The sequence below is a fragment of the Labrus mixtus genome, chromosome 4, assembly GCF_963584025.1.
Source record: "Labrus mixtus chromosome 4, fLabMix1.1, whole genome shotgun sequence".
Taxonomy (NCBI): Eukaryota; Metazoa; Chordata; class Actinopteri; order Labriformes; family Labridae; genus Labrus; species Labrus mixtus.
Genome location: NC_083615.1, coordinates 30,990,734 through 31,003,909, shown reverse-complemented (window position 1 = coordinate 31,003,909; position 13,176 = coordinate 30,990,734). Strand labels below are relative to the sequence as shown.

The window sequence follows — 13,176 nt, the reverse complement described above, 5'->3', positions numbered from 1 at the left end:
CATTTTCATGCTTAATCACATTTTTGTAGTTGTTATTAGTATTCTAAATACATTATAAGTACATTCAGTCTTTAAAAAAGACTAGAAAGCTACCTTCAAATGCAGGCTAAATATTTTAAACTCCTCAAGACTCAGCTGTCCATCTAACCATATTTGGTGGATAGCCTCCTTGGAGCTTTGCTTTGTAAGCAAACCAGGCCGTATATAAGGGGCAGGGGTAGAGCTTCAGAGAGTGTGGTAGAGGACCAGTGGACTTTCAGCTTGTGGTGAGGCCACCTTCTGCTACTCACTGTACCTGTGAAATGTTTTCCTCATTTTAGAAATGAGTTTACAAAAAACAACGTTATGCAAATAGCATGACTATAAAAGTATATTTTCCAATGCACATGATGCTTTCTTCATACTCAAGATGATCATTTATATTTTACTTGCAAGTTCAGATTATGCATACACAAATTATTTGTAACTTGTTTCCTGCTCTGAATTTAACATAATCTTTTTGACAGGACTGTGGAATACAACATTCTTTTCACAAAGGGAAAAGGTAAGTAATTTGCAATTTTTACCAGTTTTTCATTTTTATTTGAAAAATTATTTTTAAATGTTTTACTTACAGTTTGTAGAAGTTAGCAGCATGATGCTAAAGTGGTTAGCAGTGCTAACTTGCAACCTCACAAGGAGTCTGTCTTCCTGTGAGGAATTTGCAAGCTCTTAATGTGCATGAGTGATAATTTCTTGTCTTTCCTTTTTTGCTGCTCTGCTTTCCTCCTACTGCTAAAGTTAAGTAAGAAACAAAAATGAAAATAGGTGTGAATGTAAGCATGACATGTTGTAGATTTGTTTACACTTCATATGTGTATGCTGGGTGCCAACATACACATATGAAGTCAGCATCTTGTTGGATTCTGCTGTGATAAGATCCAACACCTCTGCAACTCCTTCTCAAGCAGGCAAATTAATGATTGATTTATGTTTAGCTATTTACAGTTAGGGCAAATGCTACTTGTAACATCAGTCGGTCAGTCAGAGACTATAATTTAGCATTTCGATAAATGTTAGCATTTAGTGTGTCTATGTTGAATCTTTACTACTTGAGTTTATATGAACAAACTGTATTCATATCAGAACAAGATATTCATTGTTTGTTTTACTTTGCAGACATAAACCGCCACCATGAGTACGGACGCAGAGATGGCCATTTACGGCAAGGCTTCCATTTACCTCCGTAAGCCTGAGAAGGAGAGAATCGAGGCTCAAAACAAACCTTTTGATGCCAAGACTGCCTGCTATGTGGCTGATGCGAAGGAGCTGTATGTGAAGGGAACAATCCTCAAGAAGGAAGGTGGCAAAGTCACCGTCAAAACCCTGGACACTCAGGAGGTTAGTATTATAAAGTCAGAGTACAATTCTTTAATGTGAACAGTCCTCATTGTAACAAGTGTCCTGTTGCAGGAGAAGACAGTTAAAGAAGATGACGTCACTCCAATGAACCCTCCCAAGTACGACAAAATTGAGGACATGGCCATGATGACCCATCTCAATGAAGCCTCTGTGCTTTATAACCTCAAAGAGCGTTATGCAGCATGGATGATCTATGTAAGAAAATGGGCCCTAATAAGAAACAAGATGTTGTTTAACATGGATTTACTTGTTTGAAACATTGAGGTAACTATTGAATCTCTATGCTTTCAGACCTACTCTGGGTTGTTCTGTGCCACTGTGAACCCCTACAAATGGCTCCCAGTGTATGACCAAGAGGTTGTAAATGCCTACAGAGGCAAGAAGCGTATGGAGGCTCCACCCCACATCTTCTCCGTCTCTGACAACGCTTTTCAGTTCATGGCTACTGGTAAGACATAATGATACAGATCATTTATCAGTATATGATGTTTCTGATGCAAGAAAACAGAGTTAACTGTTTTATTTTTGAATGTATCAACAGATAGGGAGAACCAGTCTGTCTTGATCACGTGAGTTTAAAATGTGTTTAACATATTGCTTATATACTTCAAAAATATATCAAACAAGTTCTTAAAAGTATTTTTTATACCTAGTGGAGAATCTGGTGCTGGAAAGACTGTGAACACAAAGCGTGTCATCCAGTACTTTGCAACCATCTCAGTTGGTGGCCCGAAGAGGGACGCATCAAAGGTGGGATAAATTACTATTTTAACTATTGAGCATTCTTCATGTATGCAATATTTTTACATTGGAAAAAAAATCAATTTTTATATCAAATCTAAACCTTCATTACAGGGTTCCCTTGAGGATCAGATTATTGCAGCTAATCCTCTGCTGGAGGCCTATGGTAACGCCAAAACTGTGAGGAATGACAACTCATCTCGTTTCGTAAGTATGGAGGGATTTCTGCAAATCAGATGTCTTGCTACACATTGTCCATGTTCATTGATGTTAAAAAACTTCCTTTGTTCCAAATAGGGTAAATTCATCAGAATCCATTTCGGCACAACTGGCAAACTGTCTAGTGCTGATATTGAGACATGTAAGTAACAATACTATTAGAATAGACAAATAAATAGAATGAAGAATTGCACAGTGTGACTTATGAACATTATTCATAGATCTGCTGGAGAAGTCTAGAGTGACATTCCAGCTTCCTGATGAGAGAGGCTACCATATCTTCTACCAGATGATGACCAACCACAAACCTGAGATTATTGGTAAACACATTGACTTGTTCCTCAATGTTAAACTGCTTTATACTTTAATTAAAAACAATGGATTGAGCTTCTCACCCTTTTTGATTTCCAGATTTGGCACTTATCACAACCAACCCCTACGACTTCCCCATGTGCAGCATGGGTCAGATCACTGTTGCCAGCATTGATGACAAAGTTGAGCTGGAAGCCACTGATGTGAGTGAACTTCACTGCAAGATATTAACATATATACTGTATAAATTATACTTTTGAATGCAAAATCATTACCATATTTTCTTATGTGACAATTTTCTGGTTGGACACCTCTTTCAAACATAGAACGCTATTGATATCTTGGGCTTCAATAATGAAGAGAAAATGAGCATCTACAAGATGACTGGTGCTGTGCTCCACCATGGTAGCATGAAGTTCAAGCAAAAACAGCGTGAGGAGCAGGCTGAGCCTGACGGCACAGAAGGTGAGATCTCAATATTTATACATTTATTATAGTTCAGGAACAACAAAAAAAAGGATTTCTTTCAGACTGTGTTTTCTTGTCAGAATTTCAGTTTACAATCAGATGCTGAATATTTAACTGTGAATCACTGCACTTTTGTCAGATGCTGACAAGGTTGCTTACTTGCTGGGTCTGAACTCTGCTGACATGCTGAAGGCTCTGTGCTATCCCAGAGTGAAGGTCGGAAATGAGTTTGTGACCAAGGGACAGACCGTACCTCAGGTAAACATACAACATAAAGAAATATAAAAACTGCACTTCAGTAAGGTGGTATTGAGTCTAACATGACAATGAAATGGTAGCGTTCTATTTAAAGCTACTTTTTAGGAGTTGGATTTAGCACTATGTGAAAAACATCTTCAAATTGGATATATGGTGTCTTTTCAAATCATGAGAGGAAGTTTACTTGATACCTCACTGACTTTAATCAAACTGTATTTGTGTTTTTATTTAGGTGCTGAACTCAGTGACTGCCCTGGCCAAGTCTATCTATGAGAGGATGTTCTTGTGGATGGTCGTCCGTATCAACCAGATGTTGGACACCAAACAGCCAAGGCAGTTCTACATTGGAGTGCTGGATATTGCTGGCTTTGAAATCTTTGATGTGAGCTTAATTTCCAACAGTTCAGTACCTGACTGACTTTTATTGATAGAAACACTCTTTTTGTCTGCAAAAACTCATGCTGGTTTTATGTCTCCTTACAGTTCAACACTTTGGAGCAGCTCTGCATCAACTTCACCAATGAGAAACTGCAACAGTTTTTCAACCACCACATGTTTGTCCTGGAGCAGGAGGAGTACAAGAAGGAGGGTATTATCTGGGAGTTCATTGACTTTGGCATGGACTTGGCTGCCTGTATTGAGCTGATTGAGAAGGTAAAGATTCCATGAAATTGCTCTTAGTTATATTCAATGTACATATGTATGAAATGTATGAAAATGTAAAGATTATAACATATGTCTTTCCCTCTTCTAAAGCCCATGGGTATCTTCTCCATCCTTGAAGAGGAGTGCATGTTCCCCAAGGCAACAGACACATCTTTCAAGAACAAGCTGTATGACCAGCATCTCGGCAAAAACAAAGCATTTGAGAAGCCCAAGCCCGCAAAGGGCAAGGCTGAGGCCCACTTCTCCCTGGTGCACTATGCTGGTACAGTGGACTACAACATCGCTGGCTGGCTGGACAAGAACAAGGATCCACTGAATGAGTCTGTTCTGCAGCTCTACCAAAAGTCCTCAGTTAAACTGCTGGCTGCTCTGTATCCTCCTGTTGTTGAAGGTTAGAAAGCCAAACATTTATATACAGTATAAAATGTATTTTTATGTTCAACAAAATGTACATTATTCAAAAAACTGTAGCATTGGTTCATGTGAATTGTATTTTGAGTTCTAACAAAACGTCTCTACTTAAACATATCAACAGATGCTACCAAGAAGGGAGGCAAGAAGAAGGGTGGTTCTATGCAGACTGTGTCTTCACAGTTTAGGGTAAGGTTTTAAATGGAAGACTTTGCTATAAAATCACCTTTCACTCATACTCCAAACTGATATACATTTAATGACATCACTTTAAATCCTGGATCTATAGGATAACTTGGGCAAGCTGATGACTAGCTTGAGGAGCACTCATCCTCACTTTGTGCGTTGCCTGATTCCCAATGAATCAAAGACTCCAGGTACATAAAAAAGATCAATTGAATAGAGTCTTTGAGGAATGGTTATATTTTGTTGTTACATGTTTCATAACTACAATAAATGTCTTTTTACAGGTCTGATGGAGAACTTCCTGGTCATCCACCAGCTCAGGTGTAACGGTGTACTGGAGGGTATCAGAATCTGCAGGAAAGGTTTCCCCAGCAGAATCCTCTATGCTGACTTCAAGCAGAGGTATCTATACATATTGTATATTTCTGATAAAGATGATTCAAAGGCAACACTCACACTAACAATGAACTCTCTCATAAAAGATACAAGGTGCTGAATGCCAGTGTCATCCCTGAGGGCCAGTTCATTGATAACAAGAAGGCTTCAGAGAAGCTGCTTGGATCAATTGATGTTCCTCATGACGAGTATAAATTTGGACACACCAAGGTAAGCACCTTGATTGCAATCATGAACTTAGTTCTAGTTAAATGTTACCAATTCAGTTCTTTTGTTGTCTAAATTGCATAAACAAAAAAACTCAAAATCACTGTACCCCAAGTTTGAATTAATCATCATGGAAAAATAAGGCCATGGGCCAAGGAAAAAGGGAGGGATAGAAAGACAGATGAGGAGTAATAGTGCACCCATGTGGCCATAGATACTCTGTACACTTTGCCTAGTACCTGATTCAATGATGACCCAAATTCATTTTACCCTGATTTTACAGTTTTGATATTACACTTCTTTCTTATCAAGCCTTTTTTTTTAATTTGAAGGAATGTGCTCCAACTTTTATTCTTTCAAAATTGTTGGAAACTTAGTCAATCAATTAACCTATAGTCTAATTGCTGTTGAGAAACATGAATGCATTCTGAATTGGCAAGTCCGTCACAGGTGAAATTGGTAACAATACATACTTCTTAAACTGCTAATGTGCCCAACCAAAATTTTGAGTTCTCCTTAGCATAGCTGCCGTCAGCCATTTCATAGAATTGTCCTTCCTGTGAACAATAAATAATGAAGATTTCTGTTATCTGTTTATGAAGGTGTTCTTCAAGGCTGGTCTTCTGGGTCTCCTTGAGGAGATGAGAGATGAAAAGCTGGCATCTCTGGTTGGCATGACTCAGGCTCTCTGCCGTGGTTACCTCATGAGAAAGGAGTTTGTTCAGATGACAGAAAGGAGGTAGGTTTAAAACTCTGAATTTTGCACACACTGTTATGTATGAATGAATTGAATGACATAGTCTATAACAGCAACTTTTTATCCAAAGGGATGCCATCTATACCATCCAGTACAACGTCCGCTCATTCATGAATGTCAAACACTGGCCATGGATGAAAGTGTACTACAAGATCAAGCCTCTGCTCAAGAGCGCTGAAACTGAGAAGGAGCTGCAGCAGATGAAGGAGAACTATGACAAGATGAAGACAGATTTGGCTGCTGCCCTATCCAAGAAAAAGGAGCTGGAGGAGAAGTTTGTGTCCCTTCTGCAGGAGAAGAATGATCTGCAGCTGCAAGTCGCATCTGTAAGTACACATTGACGGACTGATACGCTGTTTCATGTTATCCAAATGTTGATGTGCTGACATCTTTTTTCTTACAATAAACTAGGAATCAGAGAATCTGTCAGATGCTGAGGAGAGATGTGAAGGTCTTATCAAGAGCAAAATTCAGCTGGAGGCCAAACTCAAAGAGACCACTGAGAGGCTGGAGGATGAAGAGGAAATCAATGCTGAGCTCACTGCCAAGAAGAGAAAACTGGAGGATGAATGCTCTGAGCTCAAGAAGGATATTGATGATCTGGAGCTTACATTGGCCAAAGTGGAGAAGGAAAAACATGCCACTGAGAACAAGGTTTGGATTTAACAATCTATCTCGTACATCAAGTTTAATCTAAACATTACCCTCAATAACAACGTCTGTCTTGTAAATTTAGGTGAAGAACCTGACTGAGGAGATGGCCTCTCAGGATGAGAGCATTGCCAAGCTGACCAAGGAAAAGAAAGCCCTTCAGGAATCTCACCAACAGACTCTTGATGATCTGCAGGCTGAGGAAGACAAGGTCAACACTCTGACCAAGGCCAAGACCAAGCTTGAGCAACAAGTGGATGATGTAAGTTCACAAGTCCTTAAAACTGGCAAATAACATTGGTGTTGACTCCTGATCATTAAGCCGTATACTATTGTTTAGCTTGAGGGTTCTCTGGAGCAAGAGAAGAAGCTGCGTATGGACCTTGAGAGAGCCAAGAGGAAGCTTGAGGGTGATCTGAAACTGGCCCAGGAATCCATAATGGATCTTGAGAATGACAAGCAGCAGTCTGATGAGAAAATTAAAAAGTAACTTTTGTTTATTTTAACAAAAGCATACACAAACGTTACTGTAACAGCATGAACTCTGACTAAGAAATGTATCCATGATTCTCACAGGAAGGACTTTGAAGTCAGCCAGCTCCTTAGCAAGATTGAGGATGAGCAGTCAATGGGTGCTCAGCTTCAGAAGAAGATCAAGGAGCTTCAGGTGAAATATTGAGTTAAATTAAACAGAATACATATTGTTTGTCAAGTGAAAGTTTACTGAAACACATCATATCTACATTCTACAGGCCCGTATTGAGGAACTGGAGGAGGAGATTGAGGCTGAGCGTGCAGCTCGTGCCAAGGTTGAGAAGCAGAGAGCTGACCTCTCCAGGGAACTTGAGGAGATCAGTGAGAGGCTGGAGGAGGCCGGTGGAGCCACTGCTGCCCAGATTGAGATGAACAAGAAACGTGAAGCAGAGTTCCAGAAGCTCCGTCGTGATCTTGAGGAGTCCACTCTGCAGCATGAAGCCACTGCTGCTGCTCTTCGCAAGAAGCAGGCTGACAGCGTTGCTGAGCTGGGAGAGCAGATTGATAACCTCCAGCGCGTCAAGCAGAAGCTTGAGAAGGAAAAGAGTGAATACAAGATGGAGATTGATGACCTCTCCAGCAACATGGAGGCTGTTGCTAAAGCAAAGGTACACAATGCATTTCATGCTACTTTAATAACCAAGAGAGTTCAGTAAACAAGGTCATTTACATTTTAGAAAACAAATGATTACTGACATGATCTCTGTTTCTCATCATCAGGGAAATCTTGAAAAGATGTGCCGTACTCTTGAGGACCAACTTAGTGAACTGAAGACCAAGAATGATGAAAATGTCCGTCAAAACAATGACATGAGTGCGCAGAAAGCACGTCTCCTGACAGAAAATGGTATGTTAAAGTAATCGGTGATTGCTCCGTAGTTGAATATTTTAAATTGTAACACAAACTAATGTTTCATGATATGTTTCTCTCAAGGTGAGTTCAGTCGTCAAATTGAAGAGAAAGAAGCTCTCGTCTCCCAGCTGACCAGAGGCAAACAGGCCTTCACTCAGCAGATTGAAGAGCTGAAGAGACAGATTGAAGAGGAGGTTAAGGTAAGAAAACTTTCAATTCTTACTGAGAACTTTGTATGTGTGATTTATTACATTTTCACACTGACGGCAATTTCTTACATCAGGCCAAGAATGCCCTTGCCCATGGAATGCAATCAGCCCGCCATGACTGTGATCTGCTGAGGGAGCAGTTTGAGGAGGAGCAGGAGGCAAAGGCTGAGCTGCAGCGTGGAATGTCCAAGGCCAATAGTGAAGTGGCTCAGTGGAGAACCAAGTATGAAACTGATGCCATCCAGCGCACTGAGGAGCTTGAGGAATCCAAGTACGTACATTTTATACGGCTCAGCTTAAATGACAATGGTACCGCCTGAACGGGTCGCACTCCTTTCATATGTGAATCTAGTTTAAAAGGTCAAAATGTTAGAAGATTTCTTAAACATGCAATATTATGTGGAGAAAACATAATCAGTGCCAACATGGATTGTTAAAGTTTTTACTGAGACCAATCACACCCTTTTCAAACAGGAAAAAGCTTGCCCAGCGCCTCCAGGAGGCTGAGGAGCAGATTGAGGCTGTCAATTCCAAGTGTGCTTCTCTGGAGAAGACCAAACAGAGGCTCCAGAGTGAGGTGGAGGACCTCATGATTGATGTGGAGAGAGCTAATGGCCTGGCTGCCAACTTGGACAAGAAGCAGAGAAACTTTGACAAGGTAACGTGTCCTTCTGTCAACTATACTCTGTAATCAAAGACACACTCATTTGATTCGCCATTGTACTGATAAACAACTATGAATGGCTTTTTAGGTGTTGGCAGAGTGGAAACAGAAGTATGAGGAGGGTCAGGCAGAGCTTGAGGGAGCTCAGAAGGAGGCTCGTTCTCTCAGCACTGAGCTGTTCAAGATGAAGAACTCATATGAGGAAGCTCTGGATCAGCTGGAGACCATGAAGCGTGAAAACAAGAACCTGCAACGTGAGTTCTTACTACATGCTACAGAAGCATTGTATTACAGTGTTTATTTCTAACATACAGTATTTAATACATACTACACATTTAAGGCTTAACAATACAAAACACATGAATCTCTCTACAGAGGAGATCTCAGATCTCACTGAACAGATTGGTGAGACTGGCAAGAGCATCCATGAGCTGGAGAAGTCCAAGAAGCAGGTGGAGACTGAGAAGTCTGAGATCCAGACAGCTCTTGAAGAGGCTGAGGTACAATTGTTCAGGGGAACTCCTCTGAAAGACAATTTAAATCATGGACAAATGTATTTTAAAGAATGAAGATTTATATATGAATTATTTACTTTCATTAGGGAACTTTGGAACATGAAGAGTCCAAAATCCTGCGTGTCCAGCTTGAGCTCAACCAGATTAAGGGTGAGGTAGACAGGAAGCTGGCTGAGAAGGACGAGGAGATGGAGCAGATCAAGAGGAATAGCCAGAGGGTGATTGACTCCATGCAGAGCAATCTGGACTCTGAGGTCAGGAGCAGGAATGATGCCCTGAGAATCAAGAAGAAGATGGAGGGAGACCTGAATGAGATGGAGATTCAGCTGAGCCACGCCAATCGCCAGGCTGCTGAGTCCCAGAAGCAGCTGAGGAATGTTCAGGCACAGTTGAAGGTATTGTAGCACACATATTTTGTGCAAAGATTGTCAGTGCAATTTTTGTGGCATTCAAGTGAATATATTCCTGACATATTTCACTAGGATGCACAACTGCACCTTGATGATGCTGTCAGAGCTCAGGAAGACCTCAAGGAACAGGCTGCTATGGTAGATCGCAGGAACGGTCTCATGGTTGCTGAAATTGAGGAACTTAGAGCTGCTCTGGAACAGACTGAGAGAAGCCGCAAAGTTGCTGAGCAGGAGCTGGTGGACGCAAGTGAGCGCGTTGGTCTCCTGCACTCTCAGGTGATTTTTTTTATTTATATTTTAATTTAATTTTCCGTAGCTTTACAAATCATTTCATCTTTGAAAATACGTTTCAACTTATACCTATACTTTCAGAACACAAGTCTTCTGAACACCAAGAAGAAGCTTGAGACTGATCTGGTCCAGATTCAAAGTGAGGTTGATGACACAGTTCAGGAAGCAAGGAATGCTGAAGATAAGGCCAAGAAAGCCATCACTGACGTAGGGTTACTTTTCATTTTTTCCAAGTTACATTTTTGTAGAAAATGTTTTAAAAACATTTCTAATTAATGTTTTAATGTCATATCCTCTAGGCTGCTATGATGGCTGAGGAGCTGAAGAAGGAGCAGGATACCAGTGCTCACCTGGAGAGGATGAAGAAGAACCTTGAGGTTGCTGTCAAGGATCTGCAGCACCGCCTGGACGAGGCTGAGAATCTGGCCATGAAGGGTGGCAAGAAGCAGCTCCAGAAACTTGAGTCTAGGGTGAGAAAATCCTGTTAATAATTCTTACAACAGGGTCAAGAATTTGAAAAATGTATATTTACATTTCATGTTTGCTTTTTTCTGAAGGTTCGTGAGCTGGAGTCAGAGGTTGAGGCTGAGCAGAGACGTGGAGCTGATGCTGTTAAGGGTGTGCGCAAATATGAGAGGAGAGTGAAAGAGCTGACCTACCAGGTACAGTCAATTAGACATTTGGCATCAAATCATTATCACCTATCTATTGTTTAAAACATTAAAAAAAATTAAAATATATCCAATCTTTTTTCATAGACTGAAGAGGACAAGAAAAATGTTACCAGGCTGCAGGATCTGGTTGACAAGTTGCAGCTCAAGGTGAAGGCCTACAAGAGGCAGGCTGAGGAATCGGTAAGGACACATCTTTGTTTCCAAACAAATACAACTTGACACTGTTTTGTCTTCATTTAATGTTCAATAACATTTGCACATTTGCAAATTTTTAACGCTTTCACTGCCTTTCCAGGAGGAGCAGGCCAATGTTCATCTGTCCAAGTGCAGGAAGGTCCAGCATGAGCTGGAGGAGGCTGAGGAGCGTGCTGACATTGCAGAGACCCAGGTTAACAAGCTGAGAGCTAAGAGCCGTGACTCTGGCAAGGTAATTATGTTACTTATTTTTTAATTTGAACTGTCAATAACTAAAGAGAGATTCTTCACAGTGTTGTATTCCACTAACAAAGCACCAGGTTTAAATTCTAAAAAATGAACTGACCAAAATTAATGTGATCTTAAGCATATTAAAGTTAAGCTCACACTTCCATTTATCTGTTTTTTACAGGGAAAAGAAGCCGCTGAGTAAAGAACACTGAGTGTTTGGCTTGGTTAATCATATAATATGATATAATTCATGATGAAACAATAAAGATAATGCTCTTGAACTTAAATTGCTGTCTGTAATACTTTTTATGTCTTTGCTTTGAATGAAAAGTAGCCAATGGGAGATGTGAGTAATTTGAAAAATTCACATAAAAATTTGATTGAAAAAAATAACAACATAAAAGCGTATATAGTTAATCATTGTCAAAATCATGACCCTATTTTTTAAAGCAATATAAAAAAAGGTGTTTTATAACATATTGTTAAAGCCCCACGTTTGCTAAACCATCCTTAAAATTCAAGATCAGGATTACCGGCTACTTAAAGCTGTTCTCTGGAGTGAAATGGGATTGAATTGCAGTGGTGATCTAACCTTTTTAGATTCATCATGAGTAAGAGGATGGAGAGAAAAATACAAATTAATGTGTCCCTTCAGACATTTTCGTCAGCTGAAAATAGACACAAGCAAAACTACACGAATGACCTTCATTCCGAATCAATGAGTGTCTCTAACACCCCATGTAGGCCAGACACAACATTTAGATAAGATTATGAACTCTTCATCCTAGAACCGTAACTGAAATATTCATATTTTGTTCTGATGAGAATGCAATCAGCAGCATTTTCTCAAGAAAATAAAAACATTAAACTAAATTACAAAACATGAAATCTTAATGTAAAAATTTTTAAAAGGAGAAATAGAAAGAAAGCTAATCATTAAGATCACAACCTATATTAAGCTTTAGATATAAATGGCACACCACTGAACCAAGCATGTGTATTAAACTGACTTCATATTTGGGTATCACATGGCGCTAATTAAATCTGACACTGTTCAGTAACAGCTGTTATGGGCGTCCTACCCCTCCACAAAAACCTTAAAATACATACACATGCATTGCAAAGTTTAAATGTAAATATATAATCAGAAAAATATTGACTGGTGTTTGAATAATTGGGTAAACTTCATATTCTATGAAAAATGTAACATCAGTCTTTGTAAAAGCACTTTTCAGTTAAAATGCAATTAACTACACTGACAAGTGAATGTAAAAACAGAATGCTATTCAGCCTGCGTGTTTCACCCTTTGCCTGTGACATTTAGAAACGCTATTGCTCAACAAGTTGGATGGTTGACATTCAAAGTGCATTGATGTGCACAGGGCCAAAAAAGGACTGAAGCTAAGTCTGCAGAGTCAGTTAAAGTGTTAATAGCTTGGCATATAAGTGTGAATACCACAGGCATATCTCTTACAGGTTATCAGAAGTAGCAGTTACATATTTTTCATTATTTTCTTACACTATTTACATGATTGCAGAAAGTGTTTTAAGTTTCTTCCCCCTGCTACATTCATAATTCACATGTTTTAATTAGTATGTTTTAATCAAACAAATTAAACAATGTAAAAGATTGATTAGAATACATATTCTCACTTTGTCTGTTATGTGGAAATATTTAATAATTTGCTAAACCAATAAATAGTTGATAGAAGTTGCCAAAGGACCTTAAAGACCTACAAACTAAGTAAACTATTTGAAGCAAAGGAGATCACAAATTCAGGTTGTGCTTTTGCTGATGGAAGCATGTAACATAAGATGTATGTAGCAGCAGCAAATGCTAAACTCATCCAAGTATCAGCTGTCAAGCTTACTGTACCATATATGGCATGTGTGCCTTATTTAACTTTTGCTTTGTAAGCAACACACA

The 13,176-nt window shown here is 39.5% G+C and overlaps 1 protein-coding gene across 1 annotated transcript; it reads left to right on the top strand.

Annotated features, from left to right (window-relative positions):
- The first annotated feature begins 230 nt into the window (after positions 1-230).
- On the top strand, positions 231-11,536 carry LOC132973420 (myosin heavy chain, fast skeletal muscle-like). Its single transcript, XM_061036886.1, has 41 exons — positions 231-266; positions 507-544; positions 1,159-1,380; positions 1,453-1,596; positions 1,693-1,849; positions 1,943-1,970; positions 2,055-2,151; positions 2,257-2,349; positions 2,440-2,503; positions 2,583-2,681; positions 2,773-2,876; positions 3,000-3,138; positions 3,281-3,399; positions 3,632-3,781; positions 3,883-4,053; positions 4,156-4,456; positions 4,601-4,665; positions 4,766-4,853; positions 4,947-5,064; positions 5,145-5,268; positions 5,868-6,004; positions 6,093-6,348; positions 6,434-6,676; positions 6,759-6,935; positions 7,014-7,159; positions 7,250-7,340; positions 7,426-7,815; positions 7,928-8,054; positions 8,142-8,260; positions 8,344-8,540; positions 8,744-8,927; positions 9,022-9,187; positions 9,309-9,433; positions 9,535-9,843; positions 9,931-10,134; positions 10,231-10,356; positions 10,449-10,619; positions 10,707-10,811; positions 10,908-11,003; positions 11,119-11,250; positions 11,431-11,536. Exons 3-41 carry the CDS (start codon positions 1,174-1,176, stop codon positions 11,449-11,451), a joined length of 5,790 nt encoding a protein of 1,929 aa, XP_060892869.1. The 5' UTR covers positions 231-266; positions 507-544; positions 1,159-1,173; the 3' UTR covers positions 11,452-11,536.
- The last annotated feature ends 1,640 nt before the right edge of the window (positions 11,537-13,176 follow it).

What these genes read in the sequence shown, in the direction of transcription:
- LOC132973420 (XM_061036886.1), top strand. Translation starts at nt 1,174, where the DNA reads ATGAGTACGGACGCAGAGATGGCCATTTACGGCAAGGCTTCCATTTAC. An exon ending in CCACAAACCTGAGATTATTG is followed by an intron (nt 2,682 to 2,772) that starts GTAAACACATTG and finishes TTTGATTTCCAG; the next exon opens with ATTTGGCACTTATCACAACC. An exon ending in AGATTGAAGAGGAGGTTAAG is followed by an intron (nt 8,261 to 8,343) that starts GTAAGAAAACTT and finishes TTCTTACATCAG; the next exon opens with GCCAAGAATGCCCTTGCCCA.